Source organism: Aegilops tauschii, chromosome 3, assembly GCF_002575655.3.
Source record: "Aegilops tauschii subsp. strangulata cultivar AL8/78 chromosome 3, Aet v6.0, whole genome shotgun sequence".
Taxonomy (NCBI): domain Eukaryota; kingdom Viridiplantae; phylum Streptophyta; class Magnoliopsida; order Poales; family Poaceae; genus Aegilops; species Aegilops tauschii.
In genome coordinates this window covers 11,295,808-11,316,027 of record NC_053037.3, presented here as the reverse complement: position 1 = coordinate 11,316,027, position 20,220 = coordinate 11,295,808, and the positions used below count along the sequence as shown (strand labels likewise).

Below are 20,220 nucleotides of genomic sequence, written 5' to 3'. Positions count from 1 at the left end.
CTAGAGAGTGTACCGTCCAATTTTCCACGGCGGCGCGGGCGAGCTGCAGCTGAGCAGGCGAGTGCGCGCGAGCAATCTGAGCGGCGCTGCACAGGCGAGCGCGCACGAGCAATCTGAGCGGCGCTGCACAGGCGCGCGCGCGAGCAGGTGGACGAGCAGCGCAGTGAGGATGGGCGGCGCGAGTGAGCTGAAGAAGAAGGCAAAGGGGAGAAATTGTCGAATCCATGTAAATTCTTTTTTACAGTCTCCTTTTACCGTATCTGTTCTTTCGGAGAAAAAATGTTTTGAGGGACACTTTAAACACGTTTTACGGTTTCTGTTTTTAGGTGCCTGCACGGGTTGGGGCGAGTTCGGGTGCCGGTTCATGGACCGTGTCCGTGTCCGTGGTGTGTGTGTGTGTATCGCGGTGGCACATGCACTCTGAGTCCGACGCGTAAGGCCCTCCCAATGCTCCACCTTGTACAGGTGCTAAGCCTTTCACATAGACAAAAAATCTGATGTGGTAAGTTATTTAAAAGGAGAGAGATGAGTGTGGTGATCCCAGAAAGAAACAATGCTAAGCGCGTGAACCTAGGCAAAACATTTAAATGAAAAAAGCCTACCAATACATGAAGAGTTTTTGTTGCTAAATCATTAAATGAAGCAAGCTTAGCTACCATAAGCTAAGCACCTATGCATTGGAGAGTATTGTTGCTAAGTTATTTAATATGCTTAGCACCTCATCTAAGCACCGATGCATTGGCAGCGGCCGTTGGTGAGAGCTGCGTGCTAGACTTGCATGCATGTAGGAATCCGTTGAGTGGATAAGTGCCACACCGGCATGTACTTAGTTAGACTAGTGCGTGCATGTGTGCGCCAGGGTATAAGGTTGTAGGGGCCCTGGTGTGCTGCCGAACCTAGTGAATACAGAGGAAAAACAGGCCTCGGCGTTCATTGCCGGGGCGGGCGTCCGTTGCTGTGGGTGTTCGTCGCCCGGCAAAATTTGCCTCCTCGTGTTTCTGTGATTGTCCGACAACCTTCCGTTCCAACAATTAGTGAAAAGTCGGTCAATGCGAGTTCTTCTGAATTCGCCGAGTTCAACAACATGGGATCACGCTGAATGACCAAACTTGCCGAACAATGAACTGTCTGGCACCGAAAACCGCTAAAGCGCACGCTAATTTATTACATGCAGACGGGGCACTGGAATGCCTCCTGGTCGACGGTGAATATGATCCTGCTGCCGCCGCCATCATCCTTCTGCTTTGGCTCAGTTTCACGGCAAAAATGCTACACTCATGGACTACTTTTACTTAATCAACAGACTTTCCTTTCCCTCCTCACTAATCTCAACCCCCTGATTTTAAGGGTAAGCCCGTGTCGCCTAATGCCCAATTAGCGTAACCCACGTCAACGTAGCCCCGTAAAACGCCCGTAAAGCCTCCGTGAATGTAGCATTGCTCGTTTCACAGTCACCTTGCGGGCGCTCCTTTCAAGCTTCTCGTAGAAGGAAGGACGTCTCCTCACCCCACGAACTGACGATGGTGATGGGAAGCTAGGGCCAATATATATATTGAGCGAGGGAGGTGCATGCCAGTGGAAGATGCACGATGAGCCTTTTCGTTTCGTCTTCCGCACCGCACCAAGCCAGTTAATGAAAACCAATAGTGGTCGATCTCTTCTGATTACGAGGAAACCAGACTTCAAGTTGGGCGTGCAATTTAATTGCATGCAGTACTACTGGCTGTGGTATGTTGTGTGCGTTACTAGTCTATGTTACTACCTCTATAGTGGGGAGTAACATATGTGTGGTAACATGCAATACTTCATTTATTAGGCTATAGACTCATTTTGCCTTGATATGTGTGATATTACTCATACTACTAGTAACTAGCTATGTTACCGCTTTCCTTCATTTCTTCATTTATTGCTTGCCACATCATCTATTTTATCTAGATATGTGTGATGTTACTACCTATGTTGCTCCCACTGTGGATAGTCTTAGGCTGGCCATAGTGGGGGTAACATAAGTAGTATCATGCACTTGGGAATCGCAAACATGCTTATGTGGCAGACAATTAAAGAAGAGAGAGATGGTTATAGTAACATAGATAGATACCGTAACATAATAAATGTGATGCTACTATGTGTCATGCATGGCAATAAATAAGACCACCTATGATACTATGCACTATAGAGGTAGTAATATAGACTAGTAACATATGCATGTTACTAGTCTAAGTTACTCCCCACTATGACCAGCCTTAGACTAGTCACAGTGGGGAGTAACTTAGACTAGTGTCATGCATATGACACTAGTCTTTGTTACTACCTTCATAGTGCAAAGTAACATACAAGGCTGGTCACGGTGGGGAGTAACTTAGACTAGTGTCATGCATATGACACTAGTCTTTGTTACTACCTTCATAGTGCAAAGTAACATACAAGTAGTATCATAGATGATAACATTCATTACATTATAGACCCATTTTGCTTTAGGTTGCGTCATGTTACAGTAGTAACATATTATGTTACTTCAAACACATCTCTCCTCATTAACTATATGCCATATAAGCAAACTTGTCTTGAAATGTGCTATGTTTTTTTTCAAAAAAAATATGCTATGTTATTTGCTAAGTTACTCTCACTATGACCAGCCTTATTAGCCGCACATGGATATGAGAAATTTTTGCAAGAGCTCTCCGTTTAACTTGAGTAGTGCAATTCAGACGATTTGCAGCCCACGATTAAATCCCGCGGAGCAATCTTGTTCATGGCCGAGCAACAGCCGCCGGTGGATTCTTTAATCGTGCACAGATCGTTCAAAGTTTATTGTGTGTGGAGCAGTTTCGGTTTAACATTGCTGTGGTACGAATGAAAAGATCCAACAAGGATGTGGGTGGGCGTGGAAAACCCTTGTGATGAGAAGGACATAACCTTGTTCTATGTTTCAACGCCGACCTCCATTGGCAATTTTTTGGGGTTTTTTTTTAGACAAAGCAATTTTTTGGTACTCACCTTGGCTCCATGGAAACAAGCCTAGTGATATTGCACCTCTAATCTTTGGGCCCGCCCATGAGAAAAAAAAGGAAAGGTGAGGGAGGCCATGGAGGATGATGCATGCATCCGGAAGCTCAAGAAGCCACAACCAGTGGTCGATGGCCCATTCAGGAATTTGTTGACCTTTGGGCACATCTTCGGGGCGTTCATCTCGACGAGGCTGTTATGGGTGACATTGTGTGGAAACACTAGTCTAGTGGGCTTTACTTGATGACGTCCGCTTACAAGACGCAATTTGTGGGAGCCACCCAAGTAACATTGAAGGCCATGAGTTGGATGGCTTGGGCATCATGGCGGAGCTAAATCCAGCAGATCTCGGGGCAGGGAATCCTGAACTAGAAGACTATATGCGATGGTAACAGGACACGAGTTTTTGTCTATGTTCGGGCTCTCCGATGAGATAATACCCTACGTCTTTCTCGTGTTTACTGCTTTGGATTGGAGTACAAAGTACAGAAGATCTACACTGAGATTGTTGTGTCTAGATGTAATATGTCTAATGATGTCGTACCACGAGACTGGCCTCGGCTTATATAAGATACTTGAGGTCTAGGATTGCAGGAGTTCTAGTCGGCTACATCGGTGGAGGAGAGTCATCCACAAATAAGGAGTCCTTGTCTTGTACGCCAAGGCTTCTTGTAGATCGCAATGGGTCACCCAAAGTGGGATAAGATGGAATTGACCTAGGGGTCCTTAGCCCGGTCCAACAGGCCAGGAGTCGACATGGTGAGAGGCCCCCTAGCCAGGACACCATCACACCCCCAAAAGTTAATTAAATACTTTGTATGGTTGGCCATGTAAAATAGGATTTGGACCGCAGATAGGCTAGACACGAGAAGGTGGCCAAACTGTGGCTAATTATGCCCCCTATGCTAGACAGAGAACGAACCCGTCGCACACACCTGTTCTACAAAATGTTGTTTCCTGGTTAGGTTATGGAGCTTGATCAAGCAATGGTTGCACCTTGATATCCTTGATACCTCCACCTGGGCCTTGGAGCGCTCCATAAAGTCTCGGTGGATCAACATATGTCCAGGGCGCATGTCGTCCCAAATAAGAATGCAATGGCCACTCTTATCATGCTTGTCAATTAGGAAATTTAGAATGTGAGGAACACCAATGTATTCCAACATAAATTCAAACCTCCAACCATTCTTTTCCTTGACATCAAGGAGATCGCCATTTGGAGTTTAGGTCATCATGGACGCAAAGCACTTGGGGCAAATCATGACGCGAGAATAGGTAGTTTGTTCTCCTCCATATCAAAATATAAGACGTTTTTGAAGTTTATGAGGTAGTAGCATATCGTGGGTGTGCCTATGTACTATAAACTCTTCTCTCTAATTTACGATGATTGATGCATATGAAGCAATTTTTTTCATCCAGTTACAAAAAGGGGAAACTGACATGATACGATGATGGTTGGCTGCATTGCACAAAAATTGGATGTAACAGTGTCCCACACATATCATCACGCTCTTTTTGGCTTCGATTTCTATGGAATTTGGTTTGGCGTGCTGTGCACCGAAGGGCGGGTTCTACACATGGGGCAATCCTAGGTAGGGGGAGGGGGAGGGGGGGTCACCCGCAGCAGGGAAGGGCTTTATGAAATAATCTTCCACTCGCAAAGTTAACTCCTCATAAACAGATACCACCAGAGTTCAACAGCTCGAAGAGCAACCACCAAGCAGTTAACTACTGTGCTACTATGAATTAGTACAATTCCACAAGACTTCCCGCTCACTATCAAACATCTGATCCACCATTTCAAAGAAAACAAAGAAACATCTGACTGGCCACCACCATATTCAGAGGAAAGAAGTTCTATTTTCCACATGGTTGGATAAGGTAAGTGACAACTTTTCATGGACCTTAATTTTTTGAATTTTATGGACCTTAGTTTTAAGACTATCCTGCTGATATGTCCAACCTCCGACGGGAGGGGATCCTTCGCATCACCAAAATGTAGCTCAGAAATGCGCTAGCAACATACCATCCAGCAACACTAACCCAGAATTTTCCTATTAGATCAGCAAGAGCCACACGGCCCTGCGACAGTACATCAAACGCGGAAACAGAAGTAACTTCACTAGAACAACCATGCTACCAGAAGGTCTGAGATATTGAGACTCGGCATAATAATATCCTGGAACCAAAACCCTGAAGCCAACCACGAAATCACATGTCCGCAACCTTCAGCATTCATAACCACGAATTTTGGAGAATCTGGCAGCCAAGGGCCGTTCATCTTCAGACTCGGAATAATCAGGAATCAATCTGGCAGCCAAGGGTACGGGTCGCTCATGATTGGGATCAGAACAATCAGGATTCCGGCCATTCCTTTTTCTGCGACCTAAAGCCCTGGGTACTTCATCAGAATCGGAATCATAGAAAACGTTGCGCTATTCACGGATGGTGGCTCTGAGCATGATACCATTTCCTTCATCAGAAACCTTCCCCTTGGGCACAATCAGGTCATAGCCCGTTGGTAGCCCATCAGACAGTGATGAGCTTCTTACCTTGCAACAAGAATTCTGAGAATCGTCGGTTGTCGAGCTGTCGTAATACAAATCACATGTGAACTTGGGTTCTGTCACCCGAGGTTGTACACACACGACAGAGATGGCATGCCCAAATGACTCAGATGCCATGTTGAACAGAAAAAACTGATCATCTTCATGGCAGTGCAGAACACGTAAGCCCGGTTCCAAGTACAGATAAACATTCACCATGCTAGGATCATCGCAGGTTGATAACGGGCACTTGTGCTTGCCGGTCATATGGCCCAGGAGCGCCATTGTAGACCCAGCGAAGCCGCAGCCAGACTCTGGGCAGAAGCATGGGGCGTTTGGGCACATCTTTTCGTGTTCTTCCTTCTGATAGTAGATGATCTGCTCGGCGCATCCATACTTGGCATTGGAGCAAGCAACAGTGACTGACTTGATGACATGTTCCATCCCAAAGCATCGCTCAAAGGAAGTTACGGCAGAGCACAAGTGGCACTTCTTGTCCAGGATCTCGGAACGGCAAGACAAGCATATGAAATGCCCCAAAGAAGACTGGAACAGAAAAGAACAGGGCTCTCACTTGAGCATAACTTGCGACAGAAAAACAAAGTACTCCCTCTGTAAAGAAATATAAGAGTGTTTAGATCACCACTTCAGTGGTGATCTAAACGCTCTTATATATATTTACAGAGGGAGTACTACAGAATGAGAAGATACATTAGTACTGCACATTTTGTTATTTTGTCTACCATAGCTAAGTATGTCCGAAAGAAAGTTTCTCTTGACAACTAGCGTTACAGCAGACAACAGATTCATTTTATCCCGAACTTTACAAGAGGCTGGTGTCTGAGGACAAGTAAATATATGCATCCACATATTGTATTTACCTGGAATATCGGAGGTCTGAGCGGCTCAGAGCAGACAGAGCAATCGAGGGTCTCCAACCTCATGGTGACATTGTGCCTCTTAGCATTGCTATCTCCCTCTAGCTGAGCTTCCAGTTGTCTCTTGTTGGAGCTAGTACCGTCCATCGCCACCAGAACTCAAAGTAACTACCACTTGCTTACTTGATATTGCTAGTTTGCAACTACAAGCAGAACCAGGCTCCAAACCAATTGATCAACACAATCTCACAGCCCCGTGTACCTGTTCCACAGAAACACAACAACAGTCATCATGGAAGTGATACTGGTGTGGCAGGCGGAAGCCAGAAATGCTTCATGCTCTCTGCTAAACTAAAGAGAGAAAAACAACAATACAAGCATCTAAAGGGGGGCAGTAATAAAATTTCACATATAAATGTAATATGTTCCTGTCCAGTAAACTTCTGTTCAGAAAGGAAAATTGAACATTTGAGCTGTTTTTCAGTGTTTCCTTGATCAATTCAGCAGAAGTATCAAGAGAACATAACAGAAATGACACGGCACGCAGAAGCGAAAATGATCGACGGTTTCTGCAAATCTAGCAAGGGAAATTGTAATCTGCTCCTGCTCCTGTTCCTCAAAATGACATAGCTAAAGGGGGGCGGGCAGTAACAAAATTTCACATATATATAATCTGCTCCTGTTCTACGCTTCTTATTTCCACAGAAAATCGAAAATTTGAGCTGTTTTGCTTATCTCCTTCATGCAATCAGCAGAAGTATCTAGGGGAAATAACATGAATAGCTCATACACAAAGAAATTATTCCGGTTCAGAGTTGGCGTGGCTGTGAAGTGCGATTCCGGCGGAGGGGGGAAGGTGCCTAATCGAGAGGGAACGGACGCAGGATGCGTGCGCTGGATGGAGGAGCAAAAAGGGTGGGCTGGGCCTGGGCATACAACTGTTGCCTATTATAAGATCTTGGGCTGTTTCATTCTTACGAGTGAGTTGCTTTGAACCAGGCCTAAAAACAACCTTCCTCTTTTTTGTTTTTGCTTTCCAAAAAAATCTTTCTCACCTAAAAAAAAGTCACCCCTCAACAAAAAAATGTCTTCCACCCATGCCTGACCAAAGATCTTAATCTCAAAAGAGCCCTAGCTGGAGTAATAGCATTGCTGGCCAACCCTAGCCGTCGCCCCCGCCAAAGTGTCTTCTCCACGCCGTCGCATCAGTCCCCCTCTTCTCTCCCGTCTAGCGGTCATGCCGGCCTCAAGAGGAGTGTGCACCCATTAGTTACCTTATTTTTCTTAGCTTTTGTTTTTCTGGCGGCACCGACGAGGTGGCGGTGGCAATGTCATGTGGGATAAGGTCTCTCTCTGCCCCCACCCCCCTCTTAATGATTTCGATCCATGTCAACAAAGGGCTTGTGAGAGTTCGTGTCATCATATCTGTTGCCTCTCTTCAGATCTTGGAAGTTGGCGTGTCTATCAATGAAAACAATTGGATGGCTATGGGTGTGGTGACTTCGACATCTTCTTTCACGTTGCTCTATGGCATGATTTGCTTTCTCCAACTCTCTGGACCAGTGGTGATGAACTACAAGCATGTACTGTGTGAGGTGATGCTCCAACCGGTGTTTCTTCAGCGGCTCCTAGATCTCGTTTCAAGCAACAAGTGACTATTGCGGTATTTAAAGTCTGGTGTGTCGATGGCGTTTGCAGGTGCTCATTTCCTTTATTGTTGGTTCAGTTCAATTTTCAATCTATGACGGGCGGCAATGAATCGGAGGAAAAAAAGGCTAGTATGATTTTCATTCTAATTTTATTTTTTACTGGTCGGTCTGCTTCCAGTTGTATTTCCATTGTACTGCATGGTTTCCTTGATAATTATCAGCTAAGATGTCCTTTGAGTGTCTTTCTTAAAAAACTGACCGATGATCTAAATGAAGCTCTTACTAGTTGCCAGTTATCACATTTAGTCCTAAAAAATCTTTCCCATTTATTTATCCTAAAAATTAATTACCACATGCTCAGAATTTCAAAGTCCAACTACACAAGGAATGTGATAGTTCCAATAGCTTGACTCAATAGATGATGTCGAAAAATGGTACTAGCTCAACTCAACATATAAAGAATCATATATCAATCAACAAGCAATCAAGTACAGTAGCTACAGACCATCATGGATTGACTCAATAATCAACCATCTGATTATCCATTGCTCGATCCATAAAAAAAGTTCAACTACTCTTACTCTTACTGACCTTCATTTTCGATGAGTTGTGGAAACTAAAGTAATCGCCATAGTCATCAGTTCAATAAAGGGTACACCCACCACGAGCCTTGTACCTTACCCAAGTTGTTGTGAACATGATACCATTTGGTCGTTCAAGACCTTGCCCTTGGGCAGAATCAAGTCATAGCATGTCGGTACTCCATCAAATAATGAAGAGTCTCTTATTTCGTCACATGAGGTTCACAATAGCCACTCATAATGAGTCGGACTTCATTTTACATATAAACTTGGGGCCCAAGTCGTTAGGTTGGACACAGACAACTGAGTTAGCGTGTCCAAAGGGCTCCAATGCCAAAAAAGGTTGTAGAAGACTACTGCTTCCTCTACGGCGAGGCGTCGTTGAGATGAGAGGCGGCAACATGATTTGTCAAGACCAAACCTAACATTACAGGCAGTGTGGTGAAGGAGGAGAGAAGAATGTGGGCTGGATATGGGTCAGGGTGTAGTAGCCCCAGTGTGCAAGTTCTCATAGGCTACAAGGAACTTGGGCTATGTGTTCTTTCAGCTTGCTTAATTAGTTGCATTGAGCTGTTTCTTGAAAAATAATTGCTTTGAGCTACACTTTGTTTCACTGAAAAATTCAAATTTTCATTAAAAACTTTAAATTACCACATAAACATTTTTCATGTCCAGACACTCTAGTAGTATAGCTCGCTGAAAAGAAGCAGATCGCAACCACCAAGGTACTCCCTCTGTATTTTTACTTTGCAAACTATATTTTTTTCTAAGTCAAACCTCACAAGTTTGACCAACTTTATGGAAAGCAATATAAAAGTTTACAAAAACTCTAGTAGTATATGTACAATAACATATCCAAATGATATTGATTTGGTATTGTAGATGTTAACATTTTTCTATAAACTTGGTCAAGGTTTACAAATTACTTAATATCAAATATATGCATAAAATATAATCTAGGATAAAAATGAGAGATAGATGTCACTGGCACAATTACACGGCCCAAGGTGCTAGTTTCTTTTACATGAAAAAGTAATGTAAAGAGGGTTTCTTAGTTTTGAAAAAGAGAAGAAGATAAGCGCCCCTTCTGTCACCCAAAAGACCAGAGCCAACGGGACCAAATAGGCTAAACTACTTAGCACCAAAGGGCAACATAAAGTGCATCTTGTGACGACTTGCTTAACTGAAAAAGAGTCATGCCTTGCTTAATTTGAAGATCTCACACTGAAACTCCTCCATTAACAAAGCATATGCAACATGTAAAGCGCACCCACTCCGGCCAAAATCCATTGCAGCCTCCCCCGGTTAGCCGTGAAACTAACATAAACTCGTGGCACCGGCAACGAGTTGGCATGGATCGTCCAAGCAAGCCAACACCAAAGTTTGCTAGCCGTCGGGCACTTTTGGTTGGGGTTGGGTTTGGTGTAGGTGTCACAACACACCCAAGTCTGATCGTTCCCCTGTTAAATACCTCATCCTTCTTCCCCTGACCTAATGTTTTTCTCTGCGGGGTCCCCGGCCTGACCTAATGTTAATTAGGCACTTGTAGCTAGGGATATGTTACATTTGCATGTTAAAACTCTACCTACCTGGTATTCATCCTCTGTCATCACCACCACCACTAGCACCATCGGCTTTGCCACTTGCAGCTTGCAGGTATATGTTTGTTAGCTATGCGAAGCCAAAATGGTGAGGACGAAAGCATTTTGCACGCGTACGTCTATGGAATATGTTATAGAACTGAGTACTGGACTAGACCATTGGGACTGAGTGTTCTTATTGTAATGCTGCTGGTTGAATTTGATCTGGTCTGCGTCCCAAACTCCCAATTTGAAATGAAAAAACATGGGGGGAAAGGAGCAAAAATGACAGGCAAGCACAAGAAAATGCCAACAAAAGAACAAAACCAAAGACGACAGCCTACCTGGTCACGCTGAAGTGCAGGTGTGCATGTACCATGGTAGAGATTGGAAGCACCTATAAATTAAGGTATTCGCGTGCATGATAGTTATTAGTATAATGATGGATAGCGTAACAAAAACATATATGTGATTTTGCTGATCGGGGCGGTAGAAAGGCAAGACTTTCACGCCGCCAGTGTATTAATCTGCAGGGGGTGGAACAGTGAAAGCTCAGTGATAATACTCCCTCCGTTTAGGTTTATAAGTCGGGCATGGTTTTTTAGGTCTTTAATTTGACTAGGGAAACTTGTATTGCATTAAAACAATCTTTAGGTTCGTCGTCAAATAAATTTTTTACCATATAATCTTTAACACCAAAGGATAAAACATGTGCCCGATTTATAAACCCAACGGTGGGAGTAGCTCATCATCACCATCAAGAAAAATGACAGCCAGCACAAGATTAAAGCCGACAAAAGAAGAATACAACCAAAAAAGGGGGAGCCCGGCAAAAAAGAAATCCGGAAAAAAATCAACAAAATGACAGCCTACCTAGTCACCTTCAAGCGCTACTCGATCCGCATGCACCATGGTAGAGATTGGTGCATGCGCTTAGGCATTTGTTGTGCAGTCGTCTGACCATCCAGGTTTAATTCTTAGAATTGATGCATGATTTATATGATCTTCCCTTTTATTTACTTGAGAAGCAAATTGGTGCGTGGTCGGACTGAAAAAGTTGTACTACACCCGGATGCATTGTACCCATGATGAATAGTAAAATCAAAACAAATAGGAAAAAAAACTGAAACTTTGCGACTTTCATTATGACCAAATGTTTTAGGTGCTTGCAAAATTTGGTGGCTAAATAACATAAAATGAGCTCCATATAAACAAACCAAAAATTCTGCTCATCAAACAGTGCTCACAAGTTTGAGCACATTTTTTGTTATGTTTGTTATGGAACTCCTCGAATGTCATTTGGCAACCAAATTTTGCAAGAACCTAGAACCTTTGATCATATCAAGCCACAAAGTTTAGATTTTTTTTTCTAGTTTGTCGCGGTGGATAGGTCATGAGTAATCCGATTATGTAATCTAGGTGGACATGGGCGTAGTTGCTCATCCTGTTGTAGAGGGGCTCTTTACCCCCTTTCTATCTTTAATAGATGATACGCATGCTTGTGCGTATTCGAGAAAAAAAAAGTTTAGATTTTTCTATTTTATTTACTTTTTTAATTTTACTGTTCATCATGGGTGCAATTCACCAGGGTATAGAAAAATCACTCAGGTGGGACTACCCATCAATATAGTGCTTTTGGTACTCATAGTTACATATCCTTGAGGGTCAGACTTGGTCAAGATAAAAATCCAGCTACTAATACTGAAAAAACGGTTGTGTGCATCTCTAATTCTCTAATTGGTTCAGAGGTCGACAGAAGTGAAATTCTCTCTCAAATTGAAGCGTGTGAGATTCGGAGGATGAAAACATATACGTATTAGCCCACTTGCAGGAATATACTCCCTCCGTTCCGAATATAAGTCTTTCTGGAGATTTCAACATGGACTACATACGGATGTATATAGACGTAGTTGAGAGTGTAGCTTCACTCATTTTGCTCCGTATGTAGTCTATATTAGAATCTCTAAAAAAGACTTATATTTAGGAACGGAGGGAGTATATGTTAGCTATATGAAGCCAAATGGTGAGGACAAAAGCATTTTACACGCGTGCATGGAATATGTTCTTAAGGTTTGCTTGGTTGGTTCTCTGAACTGAACTAGACCATTGGGACTGAATGTTCTTATTGTAATGCAGGTTGATTCCGATTTGGTTTGTGGTCCCGATTTTTCTGAATGAAAGGTGTTTATAGTGTAAGAAAAAGAAATGCGGGTTTGCTGATGGAGGCAGTAGAAGACGTTTGCGCACCCGGTATATAAATCTGCAATGGCCAGTGGCTGGAACAGTGGAAACTCAGAGATAGTAGCGCTCACCATCACCATTATCATCAGCAGCAGTATGTCGACTCCGAAGATCATCGTCCATGGCAGTGGTGACGAGCTTCAGGAAGGAGACGAGGATCACCACCCCGACGTCGAGGCGGGTGACGGCGGTGGCACAACGACGACGAGCAGTACACGGGTGGCGGCGCCGGGGCGGGAGCGCCTCGTGTCGCTCGACGTCTTCAGGGGGATCACCGTTGCGGTCAGCGAACTTTCTACCTTTCTAGCTATCCCCATAGAGTATTGGTCACAAAGTACACATTGGAAGACATAGCTTCATGCATACATGACGTGAAAGCACCGGGAAAAACTAAGGTAGAGACTTCAAATAATATAATCTAACCCACTCCAAAGGGGTTAATACGACACATTACACATAAAAATAAGCAAAAAGATCGTTTGGCATAAAGGCATTCTGGCCCTTATTTTATAAGGAGGCCATAAGTTGGGCTCCACCTTAACTTAGACCAGCAAAATTCCGTCGATGCTTACTCCAACCACTCAACCTGGCAACCACTTGCTAACTTCATGTGACGGAAGAGAGAAATCGTTTTTTATTTCTTATGGTCTGGTCCTAGCACTATGACATGTTGTCTTTGATTTTGTTGTTGTTATTGTTGTTGTTGTTGTGGTAAGGGCCTCTCCTCACAGTGCTATTAATTACAATTTGAAAGCTTCCAATGTGAAATTAAGAAAACTTGTGAAAACTATTTGTTTTTCCTGAGTAAATTATATGTGTCCTAAGCTTTTTGGAGACCTCAACACTGAAATCTTTGGACCTCCATGAAACATTGTTTGGAAGAAACTACCTTTACATTAAATCATATCTATTCTATTTCATTTTTTTAAAGGCTGAAGGTTTGTCTCTTTTTATTAAGAGAAAAGTATGTTTTTGGTCCCTCAAGTTCCCACAAAGTATAGACTTGGTCCCTCAAGATTTTTTGGTATACATTTGGTCCCTCAAGTCTCAAAACCGGATAAGTTTGGTCCGAAACCAGATTTTGAGCACGTTGACCGGTTTTGACCGCCACAAAACCGCCTGATGAACAGTAATTTAAAAAGAAACTTCAAAAAAATCTGAAATTTTTTGGGGTCGAATATGCTTACATGCGCAAGATGGGAACAAAATTTCGGGCTCTTTCAGCACTCGAGGGGCTCGTAGCAAAAAAACAAAAATATCTGCGTGATGAATAATAAATTAAAAAAATCAAAACAAAATCAAAAATTCTGAAATTTTTTGGGGTCCAATATGCTTACGTGCGCAAGGTGCGACCAAAATTTTGTCATGAAATGACATCGGACGGGCTCTAGTAAAATTTTGTCATTTTTTGAAGTTTTTTTTAAATATAGTATTCATCGAGCGGTTTTGTGGCGGTCAAACCCGGTCAACGTGCTCAAAATCTGGTTTAGGACCAAACTTATCCGGTTTTGAGAATTGAGGGACCAAATGTATATCAAAAAATCTTGAGGGACCAAGTCTATACTTTGTGGGAACTTGAGGGACCAAAAACATACTTTTCTCTTTTATTAATTAAGGTCTAACTAGAAAAACAATGTTACAACTCGGAAGCCACGGGCAGAGGCCTCAAAAATTAATCTTTACCTCTCCCACCACACATTAATTTAACCCAATGAAATATCTATACATTACAGCTCATGATCATTGTCGATGATGTTGGTGGTCTAATTCCAAAGATAAGCCACTCACCATGGGATGGCGCCACACTAGCGGATTTTGTGTTCCCCTTCTTCCTCTTCGTCGTGGGAATCTCATTGGCCTTCGCCTACAAAGTACTACTAGTGCTCATAATATTAAATTGTCAAACACTAATACCAACTCGCTGCTAAACCAAGTTTTGTGCAGAGGGTGTCAAATAGAGTGTCGGCAACCAAGAAGGCCGTGCTCAGAGCTGGAAAGCTCTTTCTTCTAGGCCTCTTGCTTCAAGGTAAATACACATGCGTTTAGCTAGTGACCTTCATCAGAAGACATGCCAACTATGGTATTTTGGCCATCCTATCAATTTGATTACAAACATAGTCTGGTATACTACATGATTGTTTGTCCACATACTATAATAGTGTCACAACCCTATAATAATATAATGTAAATAGTTGCATTAGAGCTAATCATGCATCATGTTTTAATTTAAAGAAATTTGAGTTTAGGAATATTTCAAAGCCTCAAATTAAATAAAGGGCTAAAACCCTAGAAATGTATTCAATGAACCCAAAATGCTCTTCCTTAATGTTTTATAAAAAGATATTATTAAATTTTAGTACAATGGTTTATAATACAACTCTAGTGATCATAATATAATATATTCTTACATTAGTTATACAATGGTGGAGTAAATTATAGTTAATAAAGGTGGAGTAATAATTTGTCATGAAAATAAAAGTACCTTTTCTAGCAATAGAAAATCCAAGTGGTTCTTAGAGCCAACAGTTTATGGTTGTAAAGCTATGAACTTCTATTTTCAAGGTGGCTTCTTCCACAACATACATGATCTTACATATGGGGTTGATATTGGCAAGATACGGTTAATGGGTGTCTTACAGGTACCAATCATCGCCAACCTATCCATTACGAACATAATTCTTTGTTCGGTCACACACATAACAATTTTATTTTTTACTTTCATGTAAAGAACAAGAGGGAGATCTGTGCATGTGATTCTGCACAACAAATACCATTTTTGTTTGATATATTTCACTTGATGTAGAGAATTGCAATGGCATACCTAGTGGTGGCACTATGCGAGATCTGGCTACGGGATGGTAGAGAAGATGGCATAGGCTCTGGCTATGCAATAATCAGAAAATACCGATGCCAGCTGTGAGCATAGCACACTGACCTATACAAACTCGTTGTCATTTAAGTTACTTAACTAGTTAATTTGCCTTGTTATTATCCACATATTTCATCCCTACAATTCTTTTTGTGAAGTCTTGTGGGTTTAGTCCTCACATCCACATACACGGTGATTTTGTACTGTTTGCCCGTGTCGGACTGGGTGTATAATGTCACATCATCGGACTCAACCATGAAGCATTTTGTGGTAAGCTTTCACTTCTGAAAATTCTTTGTCCTTTCGTATTCGTATGCATTTTTTCTTAAGAACCTTTGTTGGTGGTTTTTCTTTGATTAAATGCAGGTGAAATGTGGAGTTAGAGGGCATACAGGACCAGGTTGCAATGTCGTTGGCATGATCGATCGAAGTATATTTGGAATCCAGCATCTTTATACACGGCCGGTCTATCTCAAAACAGAGGTATATAATCAATCAAATAGTAACCACAAGAGTAGTGGGGTCATGAAGTTCTAGATATCTTGTTTGTTCAATATTACTAGTACAGTCGTGACAAGTTCTCTCGTCTTTCCATTTGGAACTTGTAGTGGTGCAGCATCGACTCCCCCAACAACGGACCACTCCCGTCTGACGCGGCACCATGGTGTGAAGCCCCTTTCGATCCAGAGGGCCTCCTAAGGTGTGGAAGTAGTGGCATCTACCTTTTGAAGAAGCATCTGAATCTCGCTATATACTAATCATCTTCATGTACTATGTAGCTCCTTGATGGCAATAGTCACCTGCTTGGTCGGGCTTCAATTCGGACATGTCATCATCCACTTTAAAGTATATATAAATATATATATAAATAAATAAATAAATATATATATATATATATATATATATATATATATATATATATATATATATATATATATATATATATATATCCTTCTGTCTCACCAGAATCTCAGTTTTCCTTTTATATGATGGCCGTTGGATTTTACTCTCTCCCCGACTAAGCAACTCCCAGGGACTTTTCATGGCAAAAGTTATTGCTTGTCTCAAATGAGGAAACCATTATTTTCATGGGTGATTCAGTTTGTTTGTTATTTAAACTTGTTGCTATGGAATGTCCAGAGACCAACCCAATTTGTTGTTATGTGTTAGTTCACCGTCAACAAAATCCTAGTTCCTGATGATTAACTCTACATCATTCGTGCAGGAGCATGATGAGAGAATGGTGCGGTGGTCCCTCTCGGCGTTGAGCTTATTGGCTCTAGGCTTCTCACTCGACTTGTTTGGTAATTATTTTGCTGATTAATTAATTATCTTGTGATTGCAAGAAATAATAAGTTTGTGACTTTGTAAACATCATGATTAATGAGATGTTTTGGGTTGACATATATGCAGGGCTGCGTATGAACAAGTCACTATACAGTCTTAGCTACACATGTGTAACCGCCGGCACAGCTGGCCTTTTCTTCACCGGGATCTATCTGTTGGTCTGTAACTATAAACAAAAGGAGTTTAAGTATTTGATTTTTAACTTAATTATAAAAATCTACTATTAATCCCACATCCCAAAACTTGAGTTTATATTTCATCTCTCAACTCTAAAACTAGACGAATAGAAACCTCAACCGTGAAAACAAAGGATTGGTACTCTAAGGGTGTTCAGATGGTAGTAGTTGGCATTAGACCACCCAGTAAAGTTAACAAAAAAATCTTCAAGCAAGCATACGAAAAGCTACGAGATTTTTAGAAGTAATCTCAAAACTTAATTAAAATAAAGATAAAACAATAACAAAATGTAGAAATTGAGGAGAAGGAGAAAACTATACAAGAAACAAATAAATTAGGAACATGGTGGTTTCGACTATCACTAGTAGAAAAGGGGGTTTTTGTCCCGGTTGGTAAGGGCCTTTAGTCCCGGTTTTTGAACCGGGACTAAAGGGTCGTTACTAATGCCTCCCCCCTTTAGTCCCGGGTCTTACACGAACCGGGACTAAAGGCCGTCCACGTGGACGCAGCCTGGAGCTCCACCTTTAGTCCCGGTTGGTAACACCAACCGGGACTAATGGAAATTTTATGATATTTTTTTTTGAAAAAAAATTTTGCGAATTTTTTTAATTTTTTTTTATTTTCAAATTTCTGAATTATTTTAACCTTTAATCTCTAATCACCACCCCTCATCACTGCTTAATTTATCCTCTAATCTCTAATCACCCCTCATCATTCCAAATCATCTAACTTCCCGGACAGATGTCAATTCTATTAACCCTCAGAAATTTAGCTTGAGCATGAAGTGACACATTTCACTGTTTGAGTTTGAAACTATTGTTTTAAAAAACAATAATTATTTAGTAACACTAATATTTCTGGAATAATTAGTTTGACCAGATTTGACCAAAATTCAAAAAAACTAAAATAATTATTTAGTAACACTAATATTCTAGAATAATTAGTTTGACCATTGTTTGACCACAGTTTGACCACAATTTGAATTTTTTTGAATTTTTTTGCCTCTCCAGATCTTAAAAGCCCCGTATCTTTTTTTCTGTTAGGTTTTTGAGGATTTAGAAAATGTTTAACGGGGTTCCCCTAGTTAAATTCGGATGTAACTTTTGGAGTAGATGATTTTTCATATAAAAAACTTTTTCATCCGAGTTCGTATGCAAAAGTTATGCCCGTTTTAAGAAATTCCAGAGAGATTTTGCAAATAAAGTCGAAATTCATATTTGTTAATTTTCCCAACAACTAGACCACATATCACATGGGAAAATTATTTTATTTTATTTTTTTGACATTTCCATCATTTTCTTTTGTTTTTTCTAAAATGAAAAGGCGGTCCAAAGGGGGGGTAGAGTTTGAAAATGGGCCCTTTAGTACCGGTTCGTGCCATGAACCGGTACTAATGCCTCAAAGCCCATTAGTACCGGTTGGTGGCACCAACCGGTACTAAAGGTTAGACCTTTAGTCCCGGTTGGTGCCACCAACCGGTACTAATGGGCATCGCACCCTTTAGTCCCGGTTCGTGGCACCAACCGGGACTAAAGGGCCTAGGTGAACCGGGACTAATGCCTTTACCGCACGAACCGGGACCAATGCTCACATTAGTCCCGGTTCGTGACTGAACCGGGACTAATGTGAAAATTGCCCTGTGGCGAAAGCCCTGTTTTGTACTAGTGTATCTATTATTTTACATAGTATGTAAAACTTTCATTGATTTATAATAAATTTAATGGTATGTTTTATTTATATGTTTTACTCCAATTTTGTTGACTTTATTTATTGACCATAGGAAACCACTTTCACATTATCCAAAACATCCGCAGAATAGTCTCATTAATTTAATGTGTCTGGTTTTGGTTGTTCGGTTTAGGTTTTGGCGGTTCGGTGCAATTTGACTAGTTTAAATATTTACACATTAATTCTACTCTAATAAAAAAAGCTAAATATAAAATAGAGAAGAGGAAACTGAGAAACAAAAGCGTTGGAGCCATGCATGTTTTTGGTTGCCTTTGGAGCACTGTCTTGTACATTGGCAGGGCACAGTTCAGTCCTGAGAGCATCACAGATTTAAATGCTTGGATTGAGCACGCCCTTGCAGCATGAAAAGAAAAAGTTTTGTCATGCGCATGGAGTAGGATTTATCTCTGGTATTTCACTTGATTCTCTCTGTTTTATGTACTAAATATTATTTTTGTAGGTGGACGTGTACGGTTACAAGAGGCCGGTTCTCCCAATGGAGTTGATGGGAAAGCATGCCCTAATGATTTTTGTTCTGGTAGCATGCAACGTCGCGCCAATCCTGCTCCAGGGGTTCTACTGGAGGGTACCAAATAATAACCTTGTAAGGCACCTGAATTCTCTTCAATGCCTTCTTTTCCAGGAATTTCTTTTTGATACTAATTAACTAGCGATGTTTAAAAAAATGAGTGTGTGTATATATGATTGATGTCATCGCTTTTTATCTGTTCTCGAACAGTTGAAACTCATTGGAACAGGCAATTGATCTTCGCAGTTGCAAGCTAATTCAACTAATGCTCGAAGGAAGTGCAGTATCAATTATCACGGCACAAAGCAAGCATCTATTTCACTTGAACTCAATGTGATTTCATAAACCCCAAAGGAAATTCAATGTTTGGTTGTGAAGTTGAGCTCTCATCATCTGGCTTTACGATAGCATGTGTTAAGTAATGGTTCTTCTGAACAGTGCTAGCTAAGTACAAGTGTGTGTATGTGTATTTCGTTGTGATTTTTTTAAATAAGAGTTTTAAAGATTCTTCTCCATGTATCTAGATGATGCAACTGCAAAGAGGTCAGTTTCCAACCTCTGCATCGTCGATGTACACAACCAGCAACATACAAACAGAAACACCTGGATATAGTTGTCGTAAAGACGACAGAAGAGGAGGGGATATGTCATTGTTAGCACTTGCAAAGTAAAGTTAGCAGGGGTTGTGTATGGGGGAGTATGCGAAGGTCGCCGTATACCGAGACAAAAGTTGGTATGTCGATGTTTATGAATAGGTTCGGTCGTCTCATTCGAGCGTTACTTGACTTAATCCTATCTTGGGATAGGTGATGAAGAGAGTGTCTCGACTATCAACTTGGATCGAAGGTAAGGCCGCCTCAAGACTTCCCTCCCTTTGACGGGAGAAGTGCTCAAGTGGCTCGGGTCGAGCAAAAAATTCCCCTTTCCCTCGTCGTCGTTCTGAGCCTTTCGAGGTCTCGTGAAGCTAGCTACTTTATCCAAATCCTTCTCAAATCATTTGAATGCCTCTCCCTTGAGTTATATTCAAGTGAGAGTGAATGATTACATGCCCTATGTGGGGCTTTATATAGGCTATAGGAGCCCTTGATA

General features: G+C 41.5%; 2 protein-coding genes across 3 annotated transcripts; one reads left to right on the top strand and one right to left on the bottom strand.

Moving 5' to 3' along the window:
* LOC109739190 (E3 ubiquitin-protein ligase SINA-like 7) lies at positions 1 to 6,577 on the bottom strand. Its single transcript, XM_020298275.3, has 4 exons — positions 6,434 to 6,577; positions 5,559 to 6,098; positions 5,033 to 5,088; positions 1 to 187 (listed from the first exon to the last, which is right to left on the bottom strand). Exons 1-4 carry the CDS (start codon positions 6,575 to 6,577, stop codon positions 1 to 3), a joined length of 927 nt encoding a protein of 308 aa, XP_020153864.3.
* Positions 6,578 to 12,537: 5,960 nt separating this feature from the next.
* On the top strand, positions 12,538 to 19,634 carry LOC109739188 (uncharacterized). 2 transcript variants are annotated; one of them, XM_073495863.1, is made up of 13 exons: positions 12,538 to 12,763; positions 14,215 to 14,352; positions 14,426 to 14,507; positions 15,044 to 15,120; positions 15,285 to 15,397; positions 15,509 to 15,620; positions 15,717 to 15,833; positions 15,959 to 16,050; positions 16,130 to 16,196; positions 16,576 to 16,654; positions 16,764 to 16,855; positions 19,063 to 19,206; positions 19,342 to 19,634. In XM_073495863.1, the coding sequence occupies exons 1-13, from the start codon at positions 12,578 to 12,580 to the stop codon at positions 19,366 to 19,368; spliced, it is 1,326 nt and encodes a 441-aa protein (XP_073351964.1). In that variant the 5' UTR covers positions 12,538 to 12,577; the 3' UTR covers positions 19,369 to 19,634. The 2 variants fall into 2 exon arrangements, with proteins under 2 accessions (XP_073351964.1, XP_073351963.1); XM_073495862.1 differs by lacking the exon at positions 19,342 to 19,634 and having other exon boundaries at positions 19,063 to 19,309.
* Positions 19,635 to 20,220: the final 586 nt, after the last annotated feature.